Genomic DNA, 21,125 nt, shown 5'->3' with positions numbered 1-21,125 from the left:
AAATCGTAAACTTTATCTATAATTAAATTCGGTTAAGATTTGCACAAGCTATGCATATCTAAAAAAAAGGGCTTAAATTCAGTTAAAATTAATAAAACCCAAAAAAATAATCTTAAACCAAAACTCTATTTGGGGCCCGAATCAAAGCTTGATTTGTTGCATAGTGTAATTAATATTATTTATAAAAAGCATTTCTCCGTCTAACTTTCTGGCTGGCCAAAGACAAATTCTCCAAAAGAAAGCAAAAAGAACTGAAACAATTTCTAATTGTGGGATTATAAATTGCAGTTAAATTAATTAAACTTGTGCGCCTCCAAATTAATTGAACCTTTCATCAATTTTGTATTTAATTTGCAGTTACACAAAATAATTGCAAGTAATTTAACGCACACTTTCTAAACCTTTTAAATGCCTGAAAGTCGCATTAGTTAGTTATTCCCTTGAGATTGTTTTTACTTTTCTTCACTGGCTCCTCCATGGGCTCCTCTCTAGGGGCCGCAACTGTTGTAGAATTCACACCATCCAACTGATATTTTGCCGACTGCAGAAAGTATGTTGCTAACGCATGTTGCATGCTGCGCGTGCGGTGGGGCAGGGGGCGGGCCAATGCAACATGGCAACACCACAAGACTACAACAGCAACAACAACAACAACAACATTCGCACTGCTCAAGTGCAAAAGGTGCCCGCATGCGCAACAACAACAACAGCAACAACAACAACAACTTGAACATCCCCGAGGCCCGAAATGCAAACAAGGCAGCTTCGTTGTTTCTGGCAGCACAGAGAAGGGGTCTAGTGGCATGGTCGGCGGGGGAGGGAGAGGGGTAGGTGGGTCCGCTTTGCTTGCCTGTTCATGTTTGCGCAATATTTGCGACAAATAAAGCATAAAAACTGTTAAAGTTCACACGCGTCAGGTCAAATATTTACACAAGCCGCCTGCCATGGAGAGCAAAAACAACAACAAACCCAACAGCAACAACAACAGCAACAATAACAACGACAGCAACAACAATAACAGTTGAATGCAACAATGTGGTCAATTCTTTTGCCAAAAGCCACGCACACAAATCTTGGCCCGAAAGTGTTGGCTAATTAGACGCAAGCAGCCAAAATGCCAAACGCATTTATGATAAAAAAAAATAAATAATTGAAAACTAGATAAACATTTAAATATGGCACGCCGAACATGAAATACCCTTTCAGGCAACTGGCAAGAAGGTATTATATGTGAAAGCTTTATGCACCAAGGATTTGCTGTTGGAAGAATAATGAGGCGGTAATTGCAAAGGTTTGTTAGATATATTGACAAAAAGCAAAAAGAATCATTTATAAAAAAAAACACATTCTTTAACTGACTTTTCGTATAGATCTTTATGATGTAGCTGTCAGATATTGTTAGGAATTAAGCATGGTAGAACTTGTAAGAAACAAAAAGGTTGTTTATACAAGAACTGATCATTCCTATGACAGCTATATAAAATAGTCTGATCCGATCCATTCCGAGTTATACAATACTTTATGAAAGGCTAGCTAGTTTGCATAGAAATCTTCATTATACTAAAATTCTTTATAAGTAACAATTTCTTCGAGTGTAGCTACATCAACTCATCTGATTAAGAAGATATACATAATTGATAGGTTCAGCGATGTGCGTTACATATTTGCTGACATAACTAGAAGACGCACTGCAAGGGTATACAAAATTAAATTGGAAAACTAGCCAAAAATGTGGCTTGTGCGGGGCTGTGTGTGGAGAAGGGGCTGTGGCAGGGGCAGGGGCAGCGGTTGCCTGTCAGCATTTGCAACATGTTGCGTTGGCCTTAAAAGGTTAAACTGCATTTTGATTTCCAATTTCGTTTATCGAATTTGTATTTGAATTTCAATTTGTTGTTTAGCTTTAATTGATTTCCATTTTTTTTCTCTCTTCGCGCTGAGGGGCGGCAAGACGCAAGGCGGGGCGGGCAACTTGAAGTTGACTTCAGATTCGAGTTGACGTTAATTTGACACATTTCCAGTCATTTCTGACGCTGAGCCGTCAGAGTTATTTAAAAGTGTTGAGGGGCGCGGGGGAGGAGAGGGGAAAAAAAAGAATTGGAACTGACTTTGCGGCTTTCACTCTGTGAACCTTCGTCTGGGATTTTTTCGGAGTCTCGGTTAGCGGGCGAACGGCGCCTTTTTGGCCATTGGCGACACTTGTGTTAAAACACCATAAATAAATGTCGCGCGCTTATCTGAGATACACACAAATACACACACACACACACATACAGAGAGAGAGAGAGAGAGAGAGACACACACCCTGAGCGATCCTGCGTCGGCGTTTGGCCAAGACAAATGCGTTGTCAACGCAACCTGCCTAATAACCCATCATGATCATCACTTAGCCCGCTTGTACCACAGCTCCGAGCTGTCTCCCTCTCTCCCTTTCGCTCTCCCTTGTTGGTTGTACCGGTTGTACAAGAAGCTCAGAGGAGCTCAGACTCTGGACACTATCGCGTCTTGTCATCTGTCTGCGCGCCAAGCAACACGCAACACGCAGCATCCAGAATCCAGAATCCCAGCCAGAGCTCGGGCTCAGTGCTGGCTGCGGCATTTTGTTGCACACACACACAACGAAAAAAAAGGTCATTTCCGTTGCAGCACTCACATATATCTCAGTGCGTGTGTGTTTGTGTATGTGTGCGTCTTTTGGCTGGCATAAATTGTGTGTTGCAGGCCCATGTCCATTTTGAGTCCAGGCACTCTTTGATGTCGCGGCATTGGCAGCTTCTGCCGCCGCTTGCTGCATGTCTCGTATTCAAATTTGGCTTCAATAAAACGACAGCCAACAACTACAACAACAGCAACAACAACAACAACAACAGCAACAACAACAGTAACAACAACAACAAGAGCTACAACAACGAGCGGCCAATACGAAAATCAAACACTTCAAAGTGACTGCAGCCGGCGGCTTCTTTTGGATTTTTGTTGGGAATGTTTTTTCTCCATTGATTCGAAATCGAAGCCAACTGTTTGCATTGATCAGTTCTGTTATATTTATATTGACTGCGCTTCGGCTTACACACTCGATGCGAGATGAACGCGTGACACGAGCACATTTGCTGTCCACTTCAATGCACAATGAGATCAATCAAAGTGCGACTCAAAACAGACGGCTACAATACAAATTAATTTGAGAAAGAAAAGAACATACACAAATGGCTGCAAAACTTTGAGAGCGGAAAAAAAACAAAAGCCTTCAGATAGTTTAGAGAGCAATCAAGTGACCATGGAGGAAATATACGATATATAATCTCTGTGGAACACAGAAAATGTGCAAATAAACCGTAAAACAATAAACATTTGCAAGTTAAAGAAATAGGTTTTTTCTACATTTTGGAATTCATTTAAGTTAAAGGTAACCCTTTGTGTAAGGAGCTGGGAATGTTCTCTGAAATGAACAATCAAAAATATAAGTTAATTCCGGTAAATCTATAACATTGTGTTGAGCTCGAAATCGATCTAGAACAACTTCACAAGGCAACTCGAACTCAAGCTCAAAAACAGTTCTAGGAAAATTCTAGTTAATAGCAAATGTTTTACTCTCTAACTAAATCGGCAAAATAGTATTTCTTATTATAGTTAATTATTGTTCTAATAATGTTCTAATGAAAGCCCGACCCACGCTCTAACTTAAGACAGCCTCCCTATGCGATTCGTACTCTCAGATGTCCATCACTAACCGTGCCTGGTGCTCACGCTACCATCTGTAGCTTACATTTAACCCGTTCTCTTGTGCCGCATCTTTTTTCGATTTGTGCCCCAATCGAAATGCTCTTTGGTGTTTTGTGTAATTAATTAGGCAAATTTATATACACAAACACACATACTATATCAATATGCATACATACGGCAATCGATATCTGTGGATATGTTTATGGAAGGCGGTACATTGTTTTTGATGTGGCTTATAGCTAAATCGAAGATTACGTTGTCATTGTCAAAGCAACTGCACTTAATTAAGCCAACTTGAGACGCACAGTCCAAATGCAGAAAAGCCCAAAATTGCAGCACACACAAACGCAAACACACACACACACACACACAGATGGAGGTAGAGCGGGCACATAATTGATAGGATCCCAGCAAGCAGAGGCAGACAAACAAATCAAAAACCACAAAGCTTCCTTCCACACAAAAACCAGTGACCAGCCGGGACGGACCAGACAGCCAGAGCCAGACAATGGCCGAGCAGCAAGGAGTAGGAGTAGGAGGAGGCGGAGGTGTGGCAGGGCAGCCCCTGCCCACGCTCTGAGCTCAAAACAATGGCCAGCGAATGTTGCCTAATCAGTGGCAAGAGCCCAGGGCAGGGCATGGAGAGTGAAATGAAGGCTGCCAGGATGAGCGCTCGTTACGTATCTACAAAATTGATGAGTCTGTCAAAATGTGAATGCGAGAAATCGAAAATCGGCGAACGATACAGAAACAGTACAGGACGCGGCACGTGTTCCCAGCGCTGTCATCATTAATTTTTTAAGCGTTCGCTGGACCAGGTAAAAAGAACGAACTAAAAAACTGACAGAGAGAGAGAGAGAGAGAGAGAGAGGGGGGAAACAACTTGGCGTTATTCCTGGAAAAATGACAAATTTTCGTAGAAGTCACGCGGCCAGCTTGTGCTGGCCTGTGGGAGTCGCAGTCGTCGCAGTCGTCGCAATCGTCGCAGTCGTCGCGTCTCTGGGCTCTTTTATGATCATGTGAAATTCCTAGTTTGGCGGCGGCACTTGCTTTTCAACTGTCAGTGGCTGCGCTTTCTGTTTCCATTCAACCAAATGCGCCATAAATCAAAAAATCAAAATACCAAAACCAACACCAAAACAACAACAACAGCAAAAGGGGAAAAGGTAGCTGAAACCTGCAGCGACTTAAACAGTAGTTGCTTTTGAAATCGCGCGCATATCCGCAAGAGCTTCCATAATTTCGACGTGCCCCATGGACTGCTGGGGGACCACTCGGCACTCTCGGGCACGTATTCGTGTATATCTTATCGATGCTTTGCATTTTGCATGTTGCCGTTGTCGACAACAACAACAACATTGATGCAGCAGCCGCAGTCGCAGCAGTCGCAGCAGTTGTTGCAGCCACAGTCCAGGCATGTGGCACGGCACAGTCTGTGGCAGCCATTGCAACAGAGAGAAAAGAGAGAAAAGAAAAAAAACTGGTTGCACAGCCAGCAAATACATTTTTCCCAGTTCGATTTGGGTCTTCTGAAAGATCGCCGACTCCGATAAGCCCAGCTGCTGGTTAAAGCTGCGCATCTCATGCGTTCTGGGCGTTCATTATTCGGCTTTGATATGTTTATTGCCCCAATCGCACGGCCCAGACAGTCGCTCAAATCATTCATAGAGTGCACTCAACTATCCATCAAACTGGCCACTTCTCAGTCGAGCTCGGCTCCAGCTCCAGCTTTAGCTTCAGCTCCGGCTGTACACGAGCGAAACGCGTGTAATTAGATAAAAACGCTTAAACGCGCAAGATACTCAGTCAGATACGAATTCTCTACGTGTTGCTGTGCAGCACACAAATCTTGAGATTCCTTTTTTTTTTAATTTAAGCTGCTTGTTGTAGATTTCCTTACATTTTATCTGTAGAGGAGCAACCATTTTTGCGCTAGTCGCCCGCTTTGAATACACTTAAAAATGTAAATTATATTCAAGAAAAATGTAAATTTTAGCAGATCCTGTCAATTAGTTTCAACTTTTTTTTTGTTAATTTGATGAGCAGCTTAAACGGATATTCCAGGTGTTCCAATTAAGGATATGCTCTTTAGCTTTTTTAAGGCATGTTTTGAAATTGTTTTTATAAAAAAATCGGGTTAAATAAATACAATGACAGTGACTGAAAATATAAAAATGACATTAATTTAAAAATTACTTGAATAGTTTTTAATTATTTTAATAGTAATTCAAATAACTTTTTTTTAACTTTGAATGTCTGTTGTCATTTTTTACAAGTAGTTTAATCTATTCAAAGTACCCCTTTGGCTAGAGTATAGATATCTAATAGTGCTAGAGAAGAAAAGGTTCAAGAGCAGACAGCAGCCAAAAGGTGCGGCCATTAAAATTTAAACACTACAAAATAAAACTTGAAGTTGAAGCCAAGATCATAGCAGCAGCAACAACAACAACAACAACAACAGCAACGTGTTGGCTCTTTTTGTTGCTCTCGCCTGTTGTCAGTTGTTTAATTGAAAAATTTATAGCCAAAATAGAAAAACAGAACAACAAAATGGAACAACATGCAAAAATGACACGCAGCTTGCAAATGCTGCAAAATGTTGCAAATGCTGCGAAACGTTGCTTGTTAAAAGTGAAAAAGCCGCAGCAGCCGCATGTGCTGCCACACCTCGCCCGGCCCACCGCAAGTGCCGCCCGCTGCCTGCTGCCTGCCGCAGTCGAAAAATTCATAGACGACAAACACGAGACGAAAATTGCATTTGCCGGTGCCCACGCAGCCCGCAAACACCCCCCCCCCCCCCCTCCGCTCTCCGCCGCCCGCAAAAAACCCCAAAGTGTGCCGCAAATAGCGCCGAAAAACGAAAAATCGAGCAGACCACGGCGCGCCAACTGCCAAAGCCAGCCAGAACAGCCCCAGCCGCCCCAACCGCCTCAGCGCGCGTCAGCAACCCCCAAAAACACACACACACATTTTTCATGGGGTGGTTTTGGGCAGCACAACATGCAAAAGATACGCCGCAGAAGCGGAAAGAACCCCAAACCCAACTACCCCGCCAGTTTAGCCCCCCTCTAAAACAAAAAACAAAAAAAAGATACAAGCGCAGGAGTTGCGCTTAAATTCCCATTACGACTCGTAATGGCTGCGGTGTGTGTGCGTGTGTATGTGTGTGTGTGTGTGTGTGTGTGTGCGAGGGGGTCCCAAAGAAAAATGAAAACGCACTGCGCAGGATCATTAAGGCAGACAAACACCTACACTTACACACACACACACACGCACACTCAGCAACAAACAATGAATGCGAAATGTCAGTCAGCAAAAGATACGCAGCCTGGAAATTTATACAAAAGAAGCTGTCCAAAAGCGACAACAACAACAACAGCGAGGAGTCGGAAGAAGAAAAATGGTGGCCACGCACACAATAACAACAACAACAACAAGAACAAGAACAACAACAACAACAATGACTGACTATATAGGGTAGCTTTGCTGGCAGCTTGAGCGGGACAGCGAACGCGCGAGTGCGAAAGAGATGCGGGCAGAAAAAAGCGCACATGCCACGCAAAAAGGCAAAGGCTGAGGCCGGGTAGCTTGAAGCTTTGGGCTTGAAGGCTGCTGCTGAAGGCCGGCTGAGTGGAGAGTGATGGCTGGGGGTGGTGGGGGGGAGACAGCGCGGATAACTGGGTGGCGTGGCACATGGAAGTAAATGCTGGCGTCTGAAATGCTTCAAGCATGAAAGCAACAAATACAAGCAAACGAGAAAACCAGGCGAAAAAAAGCGCAGGCCGAAAAAAAAAGAAAAAGAAAAAGAAAGACAGCAACAGCAACAACAACAAAAGGCCCAACAACGAACGGGCAACGGCAGCAACTTGTCTGCTCCGCCTTTATAAATAATTCATGTGCAGAGGCTGCGAGTGCGAAAGATACGCAAGCTACACACACACACACACACACACACAGCAGCAGTTGCTTTGCAGATACAGATACAACGCGCTGAGATACGCAGCCACGTTTAAAGATACAAAGAGGAAACAGCCACAAAGCTTCGTGTGTGTCGCTTGCTCTCTCTGTGTATGCGTGTGCATCTTTGTGTGTTTGTGTGTGTGCGGCACAGCGAAACATTTAAAACGTGCTAAACGCGCGTCAAAGTTTTTCTTAATTTTTCAACAGGCGAAAAGTTTTTCCTGTTGCAAAAGTTTTTTTCGCTGTGCTGCCAAGGATTACAACACACGCACACACACACACACATAGTTATATATTTATATATACATATATAGCGGGCCGTTAGCAGCATTTGGGGTGGCAGCACTGGCAGCACTCGTACATAATGTGGCAATGATTGCATTGATTTTTTTTCTTCTGCTTTTGGCGCCCGAGCCCAAACTTTTGGCGCTTTGAAGGCTCAACTTTTGGTCCAGGCACCCAACTTAAATACTTGAAAACTTGTGCGCCGCTTGGCAGATTTATGAATTTTTCAAATGTTTTTCCGGCAAAAGTTTTATTTTTGGGGCGGCACACACAAACACACAAACACACAAGCACACACACAGCGGCTCAGCTCTGGGTTTATTTGATAGCAGTTTGTTAATTAGCGCCATCTTTGTTTTGCGACTTACTTATTTTTGTTTACAGCAAATCGAGGCGCATAATTGGCTAAAAGTGCAGCGCCAGCTTCATGTAAAACACATCAGCAGATTAAACAAAGCGCCAAGTGATTTACCGACGCTGTCAGTTGCCGACGGCACTGAATAAAATGCTGAAACTTCAAGTTTTCATCATCCTAATAAAAATGTAATTGAATTTTAATGAAATTCAAACTGCACAACTTAACATAGCTCGCAGTCGCTAACAATTCTAACAGCTGCTAACTGTGCTGCTCTGTTAAGTGCGTTGCAACTGAGCCCGAAGTGTCATAGCAGCCAGCTCTATTATTAGCGCACGATTCTCATTTGAATTTAAAATTTAATGCAATTGCAAATAAGATACTTATATATGTTTGGAATTTATTTGATCTTACAGAAAAACAACGCCTGTCGCATTGTGTGGGCTGCGGCGGCCAAATACACGATCAGTATATACTGCGCGTTGCGCCCGATCTGGAATGGCATGCGGCGTGCTTAAAGTGCCAGGAATGCAGGCAATTTCTGGACGAGAGCTGTACGTGTTTTGTGCGCGATGGCAAAACCTATTGCAAGCGTGATTATGTTAGGTAAGTGATATTTAACATTGACTTCAAGCAACTAGATATAGCTCTTAAGAAAAGCAATTAGTTCTAGTTGCCTTTCTATTTATTATTGTTTTTCCATATTTAGCATTCACAAGAATTGTTAGCAAATCAATTTTTAGTTTAAAAAAGGTAAAGCTTAATGACACTCAAAGTATGCAGTTAGGTAGGATTCGACTTTTAAGAGCTTAGTCTAAGTTTTCTAGGCCTTAGAGTAAATCGAATATGGAATGGTTTTTTATTGAGATCTTATATAAAATATTTAAAAACAATCGCCAAGCTCCAGCTACTTATGACTAGGATTTACTTATTTATTATTTTTATGTTTAATTTAAACAAATGTTCTTCTTTTCTCTCGGCTCATTCCTCTTTAAACTCCAGGCTCTTTAAAATTTCAGCTCCTATAGAAAATTAATAAGATTTCCTATATAAGTCGCGAGTTGTTAGCGCTGCTCTAAACATTTTGCCACTTCTACAATCACGAGCTAATTGTGGAAATTAGTAGGCTGACAGCGAATATACCCTACGCACGCGCTGTACACTCCGCACAGCAAGTAGGCTCGGCTTGATCATGCGCTTGGCCCTGTTTCAGAAGTGTAGCAGCCGTCACTTGTTGGCCAGGCCAATTAGATGGAGCTTGCCAACGGTTCTTGTTTGGGGTACAAATAAACACATTCTAAACGGCCGCCGACAGCTGTGGAGCTGCTTTCGGGTATCTCACGGATTTCATCACTGCAACAACAACCATTTACAAATTGCCATTTGCGAGCGGGTTTTGTCAGGGGGGGGGGGGGGGTGGCTGTCACTCTACAGTCGCATCGTCGCGACTTGCCAACTATTTGCCATGCAAATCTTTGAATAATTGATTAACACGTGCAAAGCTATAAATTAACACTTTACCTGCACAAATGATTGATGTTCAGGGCGGCAGCCACAAAAGACCGCGGCTGGTTTACATTTCCTTTTTTTTTTCTTCACTCTTATTTATTTATTTATTTTTTTTTGCATACCCTACAACCATAAAATGTCCAAAAGAGGGCCATGACAACTGAGTACCTATAAAAAAAAATAAAATATATAATGCATATCTATAAATATGTTATATGTATATGCATATTCTGCCTCATCAAACTCGGCGTCTATAAAAGCTGCAGCCAGCTTACGAGGTATATGGCTACACAGTAGGATAAATAGGATAACTATATATATATTATAGATATGTTAAATATAAAATTTAAAAATATTATTGAAATGTGCATAATCTTAAAAGTGGAAGAAGTCAACTTTTGTATTAAAACATACTACAAAGCTCAATTGGCTAATGCATCACATTCTACGGGGTATCTGCCTGTCTAGCAGCCTCGCCTTTCCCCTTCCCCACTTGTTTTTTATTTATTTTCTTTAGTATTTCATATATTTTTGTATATATATATATTTGTTTAATAGTCATAAGCAAGCGACTTGAACGCATTCAAGGCTGTTTACATACCTATTCACATTGGCTCTAATCATGCGACTATCTTCTTCTTCTTCCTCTTTCACCTATTTTATTCGCAGGTTATTTGGTACAAAATGTGATAAATGCGGTAACTCCTTTAGCAAAAATGATTTTGTGATGCGAGCCAAAACGAAAATCTTTCACATCGAATGTTTTCGTTGCTCAGCGTGTGCCCGTCAACTGCTGCCAGGTGCGTTATTGTTGCCCTTTGCCACCCCCCCTTCCACCCCCCCCACACACACACACACGATAGTGTATTTATTTATTTATTAATCTATTTATTATTGGTATTTCTCGGTACTGAACAGGCGATGAATTCGCGTTACGCGACGCGGGCGCCCTGTACTGCAAGGAGGATCACGATGTGCTCGAGAAGTCATCGCAAAGTAGTCTAACATCATCATCTGTGGAGAGCAACAACAACATTAGCAGTAATAACAACAACAATACAAATCTTAGCAATAATAACCATTCCAGCGAACTGGGCTCAATGTCGGGTGAGTGCGTTTGTGTTTACCTTTAACTTGACTATCTCTTACTTAATTGCCTCAAGTTGGGCTACTCGACTCGGGCTCAAATCGTATTTGAATTGAAATTTAGTTGCTTGCGTTTCTAGCTGGCGTATTGAGTTTGGGCACAGTTTCTTGTTATGATTTACAGATTTTCAAAATTCTTTAATCAAACTCCATTCGAATTTGTTACTCTGTACTTGACATAAGATTTGGCTCCTATTTGTATATTAACTATCTGGATCAACTCCCTTTAAACTCGTTGGGTTATTAACTACTATGAGAGCTCATGATATAGATGAGAACAGGGTAACCAGATCTGATCAATTTATGCAAGTTAAATACTTATTGGAGCTGGAACCTCTAAATAAAATACCCTTTGTTAGCTCTTTTGGCTTTTAATCTCACTTAATTATAATTAAGGTCCTTAGCTTTTCCTGACACTAGATACCACAACAATTAAAAATGTAAACTGATTTTATTAGTTTAACTAAGATAGATAGATAGCTAAACCTAAAACAAGGATGTTTTCCTTTCTTTTAAAGAATTATACTACTTAAATGAATTAAATTATAATTAAATGATTAGCACCAAAAACTAAAAACATTTCCATTCCTGACAAACCCAAGTTTTGGTTCGTTATACAGATCGTCATCAAATGGTTATTTTACTGAGGTTCTAATCCAGCTCCCTAACTTAGCTAGGCTTAGCTAGGATGTATAACATAGGGATTTTGATATGGCTTAAGACTATTTGGCTGCAGCTCAGCTCTTATATAAATGTCTCAGCCAGTTGCAAACTTCCCCCAGCTTAGTTGAAATCCATGCTCCGAAGTCCCACAACTATCGCAATTGCAAAAGAAAACAGTTCTACCTCCTTCCCTCCCCTCACCCCCCCCCCCCCCTACTAGTCTGGTTACCAGCTAAAAAAGAGCCGAAGACTCAATTAGCCCAAATTGCAATAGATTTTTCCACGTAACGCTGCCTAACAACCTGGCCCAGTTATCCGATTAGATTGAAAGTCCAAAGCCCCAATTAGGCTAAATAGAATTAAAGAGAGAGAGAGAGAGAGAGAGAGAAGAGAGAGAGAACGTCTGTGGGTCGGCAGTACAAAGGGCTGTGCTCGTGTTTTATTCTCAGAAAGACAGCGTTACATCCTTGTAAGCGATAAAGTGTCAATAGAAATCGGCAAACGTCAAACAATGTACGACAATTGTCAAACCATATCGTCAACATAATCTCATTGTTTAAACTGAAGGAGACGCAAGGGGGGAGGGCAGGGCGAGTACAACCCAACAGACCTTATCAACATGCGGCGGTGTTGTCAAAGTCGGGGCAAGCTCGTGTGCGGGCTCCAAAGCCAGAGAGCGAGGGAGAGAGAGAGAGAGAGAGAAAGAGGTGCCTCTAATAGTTGTCAGAGGGAATTTGCAAAAGGTGTCGCAGGCGGGGAGGGGGCTGCAGCAGCTGCTGTGGCAAACACAAAAAAAAAGAAGGAGAAAAACAACTCAAAGCTGCATTGAAGCATTCAAGCGGGCAAACATTGACAACTTCTTGGGAAATGTTGTTGTTGCTGTTGTTGTTGGGGCTGCCCGATCTGTGAATCTTGCCGGATCGCCTGATCAATCCAGCGTCTCGATAGGGTCCCCATTCATAGAGTAGTTCCACTTGTTGTGCCTGTGCGTCTATTTGTTTTCAACTCGAATACGGCACGCAGCACGTCCAAGTGTTTGCCCAACTGCGGCGCTTTGAAGTCCGAGCGCAAACCTCGCCTGTCGCGCCTACAGTCGCAGTCACAGTCGCAGTCACAGTTACAGTCACAGCTTGGCGCTTTAATTTGTATAAAAGTTTTTGCCAAATTGCCAAATGAAAGAAGTTCTTTTGTGACTGCACCCAGCTTCAAACGGAACGCCGATCGATTGTCGCGCCCGGCTCATTCATGGATGCGATCGTTATCGAAATTAGATAACGATAACAAGTTGTCGCGGTGTTGTGAAACACGACTTAATTACGAACCACGACGCGCCAAGAACCACGCATCCCCATCCCCATCCCATGCCCATGCCCGTGCCCGTGCCCGTGCCTCAGACATGATTTTCGTATGCCGTGCAGCCTCTTTGATCTCCAGTGGCAGGGAGTAGATGGGGGACAGGGGTCTCTCAGGGTCGGAGACTGTGCTATTTTTGGTTTCTTCTTGTTTTGTTTTTTGTTTTTTTTTCATGCGTGCTGCGGTCTATTGGCATTCGCCTTTGTGGCCGTAGTTGAAGACAATTTATCAACGCGAACTTCAAAGCGTTGGCAAAAATAGCAAAATGATTGCGAATTGACAAACGATTCTTGAACACAAAGTCTTAACCCAATTTCTACACTACAGATTCTGGCAGCGAATCGGGCTCACACAAAAGTATTAGGGAAAAGCGTCCCTCGGGTCCATCGGACGGCAAGCCGACGCGAGTGCGCACCGTGCTCAACGAGAAGCAGCTGCATACCCTAAGGTAAGTCCCAGGCTCAACCAGCCCATATCAGGCCATAAGCTAATCCGAGAGTGTCCTTGTAGAACCTGCTATAATGCTAATCCGCGACCTGATGCGCTCATGAAGGAGCAGCTGGTTGAGATGACGGGCCTGTCGCCGCGGGTCATACGCGTCTGGTTCCAGAACAAGCGCTGCAAGGACAAGAAGAAGACCATCCAAATGAAGCTGCAAATGCAGCAGGAGAAGGTAAGCCAGCTTCAACTTCGACCGATCCACACATGTATCTATATATCTAATTGGGGGCTATTTCGGTTTTCGCAGGAGGGTCGCAAGCTGGGCTATGGCGCCATGCAGGGCATACCCATGATTGCCAGCTCGCCGGTGCGACACGATTCGCCGCTGAATCTTCAGGGTCTGGATGTGCAGACATATCAACCGCCATGGAAAGCCTTAAGCGATTTTGCCCTGCACGCCGATCTCGATAGCAATGGGGCCATCAATACGCACACGCCCGCATTTCAACAGCTGGTCAATCAGGTGAGCAGTCCAACCAATTCCCAAGAGAGTTACAGGTAGTTCATTCAAGAATTCCAAGCAGCTTCCTAGCTAGTTCCTTTCTTATAGGCTAGGTTTTATACCGAGCCGATTTATATCCAGAATTTCACTTTATTTAGTATGAAGAAGTTGCCTAAAAAGTAGCCGAACCCAAATCCGAGCCTAACCTCTATATAGAGATCAGCTTAGATTAATAGAGATTTAAGAAATTTGACAATTTACTGTAAACATATTTTAATATCTTATTGTGAGCCTATATAGAACATTTAATTTTAAACTAGTTCCAAGCCAGATCTGTAGTCTGAGCAAATCAATTCAAAACTGGAACCAGTTCAAACTGTTGAACCAGTTTCGAACGTGATCGAAACTTTTTGAAAAAAATATTTGAAATAAGAGCAAAAGTATTTATACACTGAACCGATAATGAACCACTCTGCAGCTTCTTATGAACCAGTTCTAAACGAAAACTCAACCCGCTTAAAACTTTTTTGGAACAATAATAATAACAATTTGAAGCTAGCATGAAAAGAATATTTATTAAAATATTGAACCGGTTATGAACCGGTTTGAATATATTTTTAAAGAGCTTATTAGACTATGAGACTAAAATATGGTTTATCTATTCTCTGTCTATGATCTAGATGCACGGCTACGATTTAAATGGAATGCCCGTGCTGCCACCACATCCGCCACAGGGACCACACCCACCACCGCCGGGTCAGCAAATGAACGGCCCGCCTGGTGGCAGCAGCCTGGACTCGGGCATCACGTCGCACCATCATCCGGATAGCACAGACTCGTATGTGACCTACCTGGAGAGCGATGACAGTATGCAAGGCAGTCCATAGACAAAACGTACCGAATCTAATCTCAGCTTCTTTTGTTGCTCCAGAATCCAAGCTGGCGCTGACGCCATCGTCCTCGTCATCGGCATCGGCGGCCACATCGATCTCATCGCCGCCGTCATCAACAGCTGCCGGCGGTGTGGTGGGTGTTGGTGGTGTTGGTCTTGGTCTTGTGGGCGTAGGCTTGGGCGTGGGCGTGGGCGTTGGCTTAGGCGTTGGCGGTGGTTCCATTGCCGCCAATCAGTCGGCCACGGAGCAGCTGATGCAAATGCTACAAAAAGTTACCGGCTCGCCGGCATCAGTCCTCTGAGCGCAAGCCCAACTACGTCTGGCGGCGGCGGCATCGCGGCGGCGGCGGCTGGGGGCGTGGCGGCAGCGATGGCGAGGATGCGGATGCAAATGCAGCTGCAGCTGCTGTAAAACAGCGCAAACAGCTCGCGGGCTTGTGCAATGTGGCGAAGCTCTTGCGCGATATACTATATTCGTCTCGGTTTTTGATTCGGTGCCAAAAATAGTCTGTAGGCCATTGGCTGGCATTAAATCTGGGTCTCTGGCCAGGCTCTCTCTACCTCGGCCTCTGCCACTGGGGCTTGGGTCCTACTCTGACTCTGGTTGTGGGCGCGGTTACGGGTTGCGGGGTTCGGGGTGCGGGGTGCGGGTGCGGGTTTGGGTACACAGAACTGGAGACGGGCAGTTGTCAGTTTCAAGTTTCATTTTACCGTTTTCTTTGTTATGTAATATACCAATTTTTGTTGTTTTTTTTCGAATTAAATTAATTACGCAAAAAACAAAAACAAAAATAATGGAAAAAAAACAAAAATGCTCATACACTTGAAAAGTTTTAACAATAATTTCGCATTAAAATCAAGCTCGTCAAGTAGGGAATTTCATTAAACACACAAATTGTAAATAATTTTTTATATATACATACATATATATTTTCATTAAAAATGCAACAAAAAAAAAGGGAGAAAAAATGGAATCACAAAAATCATATGCGTACATTAAAAACCAAATGGAAAGGAAAACGAGAAATTGACTATAAAAAAGAACCTCGTGTGTATTATATGGGTATATATGAACTGCAAAGTAAACTAAACTATAAATAAAATCGCACTTGGCCAGTTGTAAATCGAATTAACAAAAATCAGCTACGTTAAGTTCATTAAATTGTATTAAAAGAAGAAGAAAAAATGGAAACGTATGTAAGTGAGAAAACTGTAACTAAATCTAGACTTATTTGTTAGTTTTTTAAATATATTTCCATTAACACAAAAAGTAAATAGAATAAAACGAAAGCAAACTGTAAGGCAGCGAACGTACCAAGGATGTTTAATAAATTGTTTCGTGAAACAACTAATGTATTTTCAATAATATTTAAATAATATTAATAATAAACAGTGCATAAGTAATTTTAGTAACTATAGAAAATGTTTAAATGAAATTACAAACGAAAATAAATAACAAAAATTAGCACTGACGGTGTTTCTGAATATTGCACCTTTTCAAATTAAAAAAGTGTGCGCGCAATAAGGCTAGTGGTGCCATTCTACCTAAATATAACATTTGTAAGTGATTGGCAGCACTGCCAAAGCGCAGCCAACTTCAAGTGACTGCGCCACATGCGCGATGTCAGCAGCATGCGAGCTAAAAATTGCGCACAGCCAACTTCACGTGACAGGCACGTAAATAAGTTTTGAAGTTGTTTTTATGCCTGTTTTAAATTCTTTCATAAAATATTAACAACAATGTCGATAGCTAAACGCGTACAGGTTTGTATTGATAGAACTTATATCCTCAATTGCTTAAACGAGGACATTGCTTACAGCAATGGGCCACTTTTGCGCGTACATGGCACATATATGACTGCACCTGGCAAAATCCTTTTGAGTCCGCTCAACTGGTCAAAACACATTTAATGGGCCTGCATAAGCCAATATATCATCCTATGAGTAAGTAGAAGCCAGAATTAAGTAGTTTGGTAATAGTTTTAAGTGAACAACTATGGAAACACGCGAAATTCTATGCGCTTGTTACGTCACAAGCGGCGCGAGTGTCAATTTATGTTGTTGTAAAGCGTTTGCCGGTCGTGAGAGGTGCTCGCAGTGAATGAAGAATACTCAAGCCGGGGCCAGTTCTAGGTTAGCTTAACATAATATACTCCAATCAAGACTAAATCTGAGCTATATTTGCAGATGACTGCGGCGACCATGTGGTGCTGATCAACACCAAAGAGATAGCGTTGCCTGGCGATGAATGGGTAAAGCGCGTTTATTTCCATCACACTGGCTATCCGGGCGGCGCATCCTGGACGCTGGCCTGGCAGCTGCACGAGAAGGATCCCACCATGGTTATGAAAAAGGCTGTGTACAACTCAATGACGGGTAATCTACAGCGCAGGCATACGATGCAACGGCTGCATCTCTTTGCCGACGACAAAGTGCCTGAGGACCTATTAGCGAATGTTACGAATCAGATACGCACGCCGCGCACAGTTCCCCAGCGATTGGATCACATAGACAAGGAAACGCTGGAGAACTTCCCCGCTATAATGGATTACCCAAAGGATTATGTGTTGCGTTAAGGCAGGCATCAGACTAACTGTTAAGCAAAATATAATATTGTTATTTACAAATGTGTTCGTTGTGTCTTAATACCTTTGCAAAGGGTATCTCAAAATTGCCACAGAAAGTCTACCGCACAGGCGGAGGCAGATATTACATATGTATACTAGAGTCATATCATAACGCAAGGGCATATAATCTTCGGCCGATCGAAGCCACTTGTTTATATTGCTTGTTTTATACAATATTTTGAGAGCAAAGTAATCTGGGCGATCATTTTTGTGTGTTGTACATATCGATATATTTGTATCGATAGCATAGCAGCAGCCCTGGTTTACACTTTGTTTTGTACTGCCGGCATCAGCAGTGATTTGTGCTTTTTCGCCATTTTTTAAGAAACGCCCTCGCATTTTTGTGGTCTGTGGTCATCTTTATTGCGTCTTAAGTGTTCTGCAAGCCCGGCAGTTGGTGAGATTCTTCTAATTTGTTGCAGTGTATTCGCCTAACAGGCGTTGGCATTGCCCGTCTTATCGCAATTATCGGGCACTCGAACAAAGCTAATTACTCCCTCTTTCCATTTGTTTGCAGTCTCCAGACGAACCTTGTGTACGACACAGCTGCAGCCAGAGCTCCATCAATCGCAACTGTTGCCAATATATAAGTTACAAAAACGTAATATGGGTCGTTTGAGCACCGTTGATCCCAGCTCCTACTCAGAGCCGGAGCTTATAACCACCGAGCACAGCTCTATTAATTGGAAAGTTGATTTTGAGGCCACCAAGCTGCGCGGCAGTGTCTTGCACAAATTCAATGTGCTGTCCAGCAACCTAGAGAAAATTGTGAGTATATAAAGTAGTTACACTCTTCCGTATATTTAATAGGTTCTCTTTTTTTTTTTTATTAGCTACTGGATGTTCGTGATATAGACGTCAAGAATGCCACGTTACTAGCCGGCGGCACTGAGCTGCCCATTAATTACTTCATCAGCGATCCCGTGCCCGATATGGGCCAGAAGCTGACGCTGGAGCTGCCAACCGGCACTGCGAAGGGCAGGTAAGCGGGCTTTCTGATAAGCTGGCAGCTAATCTTTTTATAGCACTTGTAAATAATGGCACTTATAATCATATCTATATTGCAGCCTGAACGTACGCATTGATTACGAAACGGCCAGCAACGCAAGTGGACTGCAATGGTTGAATCCCGCCCAAACGCTGGGCAAGAAGCATCCGTATATGTTCTCGCAATGCCAGGCCATACACGCACGTTCTGTAATGCCCTGCCAGGATACGCCAGCTGTAAAGTTTACTTATAATGCCGTTGTGGAACATCCCACTGAGCTGACGGCACTGATGAGTGCTTTGATTGACAAGAACGAGCCTGGCAAGACCCACTTCAAGCAGGAGGTGCCCATCCCCGCATATCTGGTGGCTATTGCCATTGGTAAACTCGTGTCCCGTCGTTTGGGCGACAACTCAAATGTGTGGGCCGAGGAGGCAATTGTTGATGCGTGCGCTGAGGAATTCTCGGAAACATCGACCATGCTGAAGACCGCTTCAGATTTGTGTGGACCGTACGTGTGGAAGCAATACGATTTGCTAGTCATGCCGCCCTCGTTTCCATTTGGCGGCATGGAAAATCCCTGCCTGACTTTTGTTACTCCCACGCTGCTTGCTGGCGACAAATCTTTAGCTAACGTGGTTGCCCATGAAATTGCCCACAGCTGGACTGGTAATCTGGTGACCAATAAGAACTTTGAGCATTTCTGGCTGAATGAGGGCTTCACTGTGTTCGTCGAGTCCAAAATTGTGGGTCGCATGCAGGGTGCCAAGGAGCTGGACTTCAGGATGCTCAGTAATCTGACCGAGCTGCAGGAGTGTGTAAGCAACGTATGCCCCATATGCAAGCATGAGTCAATCTAATCTCCGACTTCCCCTTGAAGCTACGCACTCAACTCTCTGACACGCCGGAGCTAACCAGACTGGTTGTCGACTTGAGCAACTGTGGGCCCGATGATGCATTCTCTTCGGTTCCCTACATCAAGGGGTCCACATTCCTGCGCTATCTGGAGGATTTGCTTGGTGGCCCAAGCGTTTTCGAGCCCTTCCTGCGTGACTACCTGAAGAAGTTCGCATACAAGTCGATTGTTACGGACGACTTTAAGGGAGCCTTGTACGAATTTTTCAAGGATACGGACAAGAAAGATAAACTGAGCCTGGTGGACTGGGACTTGTGGCTTAAAAGCGAGGGCATGCCGCCCATTATCCCCAAGTAGGTAGCGCATATTCTGAGAGAGGACATTAAGAAACTAATTTTGTTTCATTTTTAGATTCGATGAATCCCTGTCTAATGTCACCAAAGACCTGGCCACTCAGTGGAGCACCAAGACTGTAGATGAGTTGACCAACGATGCGAACATTAAGCAGGCTATTTCCATACACCAACTTATTGAATTCTTAGGCAAATTAATTGAGAGCAAGGACATTGTTGACTTTAATGAGCGCAAAATCGAACTGCTTGAGAACACCTACAATTTGGGGCAATCAAGGAACGCCGAGGTGCGCTTCCGCCTCAATCGCTTGATCATACGTGCTCGCCTCATCAAGCGCCTGGATGAGATTATTGAGTTTGCCAACTCCAATTTCCGCATGAAGTTCTGCCGCCCAATCTATCGGGATTTGAGCGAATGGCCAGAGGCCAAACCGACGGCAGTTAAGAATTTCCTGAACATCAAGGATCAAATGATGGCTGTGTGCTCGCACACCATCGAAAAGGATTTGGGTTTAAAGTAGAGCACTGCATTACAATTTAATTTTGATTTCATTTTGTGAAGTTTGACTTGAAATCGTTTTGGAAAAAAGACTTAAAATTAAACAAAAAATCATCAGTATATATTTTCTCGGATTTTCTTGAATTATTGTTTTTATTAAAAAATAAGCAAAACTACGTTTATAACAAGTTGATTTTCCATTTTCATGCTCAATTGTATGCGACTATTTAAATTAATTTTGCATATCATATATTATTTTCTTGTCTGCATTCGAATTTGCCGTAAAATGTTGTGAATTCTTTAATTTTTATATATATATATATATATTTGTGCAATTGGCCCAAAGCGTTGCCAATTTTTTGTGTTTCTTCACCTTTAAATTAGGGTTATTTTCAGTAATCTTTTTTTTACTAACATTAAATTTTGTACAACTAACCAAATGTTGTTCAAGTTTCGAGTCCTATGCGACAATTATACTTTATGCCATTTAACTTAATATTTTAGTTTTAGTTGTCGTACAATTTGCTCATCTTGGTTTAAATTCTTTAAAGTTCTGCTCGTAATTTACCTTGTTACACACACACAGATATTAAATTTATTATTGTTTGCTTGCGTTTTCTTTTTCAACTTCTTGACGAGTTTTGCTTTTTTGTTTAAACTAATCAACAATTTGTTTCTTTTACATTGACCCAAATGCAATCTCAACTTTGTCTATAGTCGATATATGTAGTGGACAAAGTTCAAGTTTTCTTTTTGTGTTCATAGAAATTTCTTGTCGTTGAGGAATAAAAACTATCACGCACTAGAATTATCATTGGAACGGGATGTGGATGGACCGGCACCCAGATCATCGCCTACGACGAATGTGGGACTCTGGCGGGACGTTGACGCAACCGGTTGGTAGTGATAGCCCTCGCGATAACGCTGATTGGGTTTAATGCGTGCGGTTTGTGTGTGACCCAATGTGGGACGCTGG

General features: G+C 42.7%; 2 protein-coding genes across 4 annotated transcripts in view; both read left to right on the top strand.

Moving 5' to 3' along the window:
- The window catches only part of tup (LIM1_Isl and LIM2_Isl domain-containing protein tup), a 28,561-nt gene extending 13,089 nt beyond the window's left edge, over positions 1-15,472 (top strand). The window contains exons 2-9 of the mRNA XM_064683169.1: positions 8,737-8,926; positions 10,499-10,629; positions 10,748-10,936; positions 13,319-13,439; positions 13,502-13,664; positions 13,740-13,955; positions 14,615-14,801; positions 14,866-15,472. Coding sequence (XP_064539239.1) covers positions 8,737-8,926; positions 10,499-10,629; positions 10,748-10,936; positions 13,319-13,439; positions 13,502-13,664; positions 13,740-13,955; positions 14,615-14,801; positions 14,866-15,128 — 1,460 coding nt within the window. The 3' untranslated portion in view covers positions 15,129-15,472. The remainder of the gene's footprint in view (positions 1-8,736; positions 8,927-10,498; positions 10,630-10,747; positions 10,937-13,318; positions 13,440-13,501; positions 13,665-13,739; positions 13,956-14,614; positions 14,802-14,865) is intronic.
- A 957-nt stretch (positions 15,473-16,429) lies between these two features.
- On the top strand, positions 16,430-20,337 carry mRpL13 (mitochondrial ribosomal protein L13). 3 transcript variants are annotated; one of them, XM_064683149.1, is made up of 7 exons: positions 16,433-16,590; positions 16,647-16,770; positions 17,971-18,221; positions 18,287-18,435; positions 18,521-19,259; positions 19,322-19,650; positions 19,709-20,337. In XM_064683149.1, the coding sequence occupies exons 1-7, from the start codon at positions 16,567-16,569 to the stop codon at positions 20,169-20,171; spliced, it is 2,079 nt and encodes a 692-aa protein (XP_064539219.1). In that variant the 5' UTR covers positions 16,433-16,566; the 3' UTR covers positions 20,172-20,337. The 3 variants fall into 3 exon arrangements, with proteins under 3 accessions (XP_064539222.1, XP_064539219.1, XP_064539220.1); XM_064683150.1 differs by lacking the exons at positions 16,433-16,590; positions 16,647-16,770 and adding an exon at positions 17,693-17,850; XM_064683152.1 differs by lacking the exons at positions 17,971-18,221; positions 18,287-18,435; positions 18,521-19,259; positions 19,322-19,650; positions 19,709-20,337 and adding an exon at positions 17,014-17,453 and having other exon boundaries at positions 16,430-16,590.
- The last annotated feature ends 788 nt before the right edge of the window (positions 20,338-21,125 follow it).

This window comes from Drosophila montana, unplaced genomic scaffold (assembly GCF_035044405.1).
Source record: "Drosophila montana isolate Dmon_TW-CO22-7 unplaced genomic scaffold, ASM3504440v1 contig_2582_1, whole genome shotgun sequence".
Taxonomy (NCBI): Eukaryota; Metazoa; Arthropoda; class Insecta; order Diptera; family Drosophilidae; genus Drosophila; species Drosophila montana.
The sequence above is the reverse complement of the archived record's forward strand: the minus strand, read 5'-3'. Positions and strand labels throughout refer to the sequence as shown.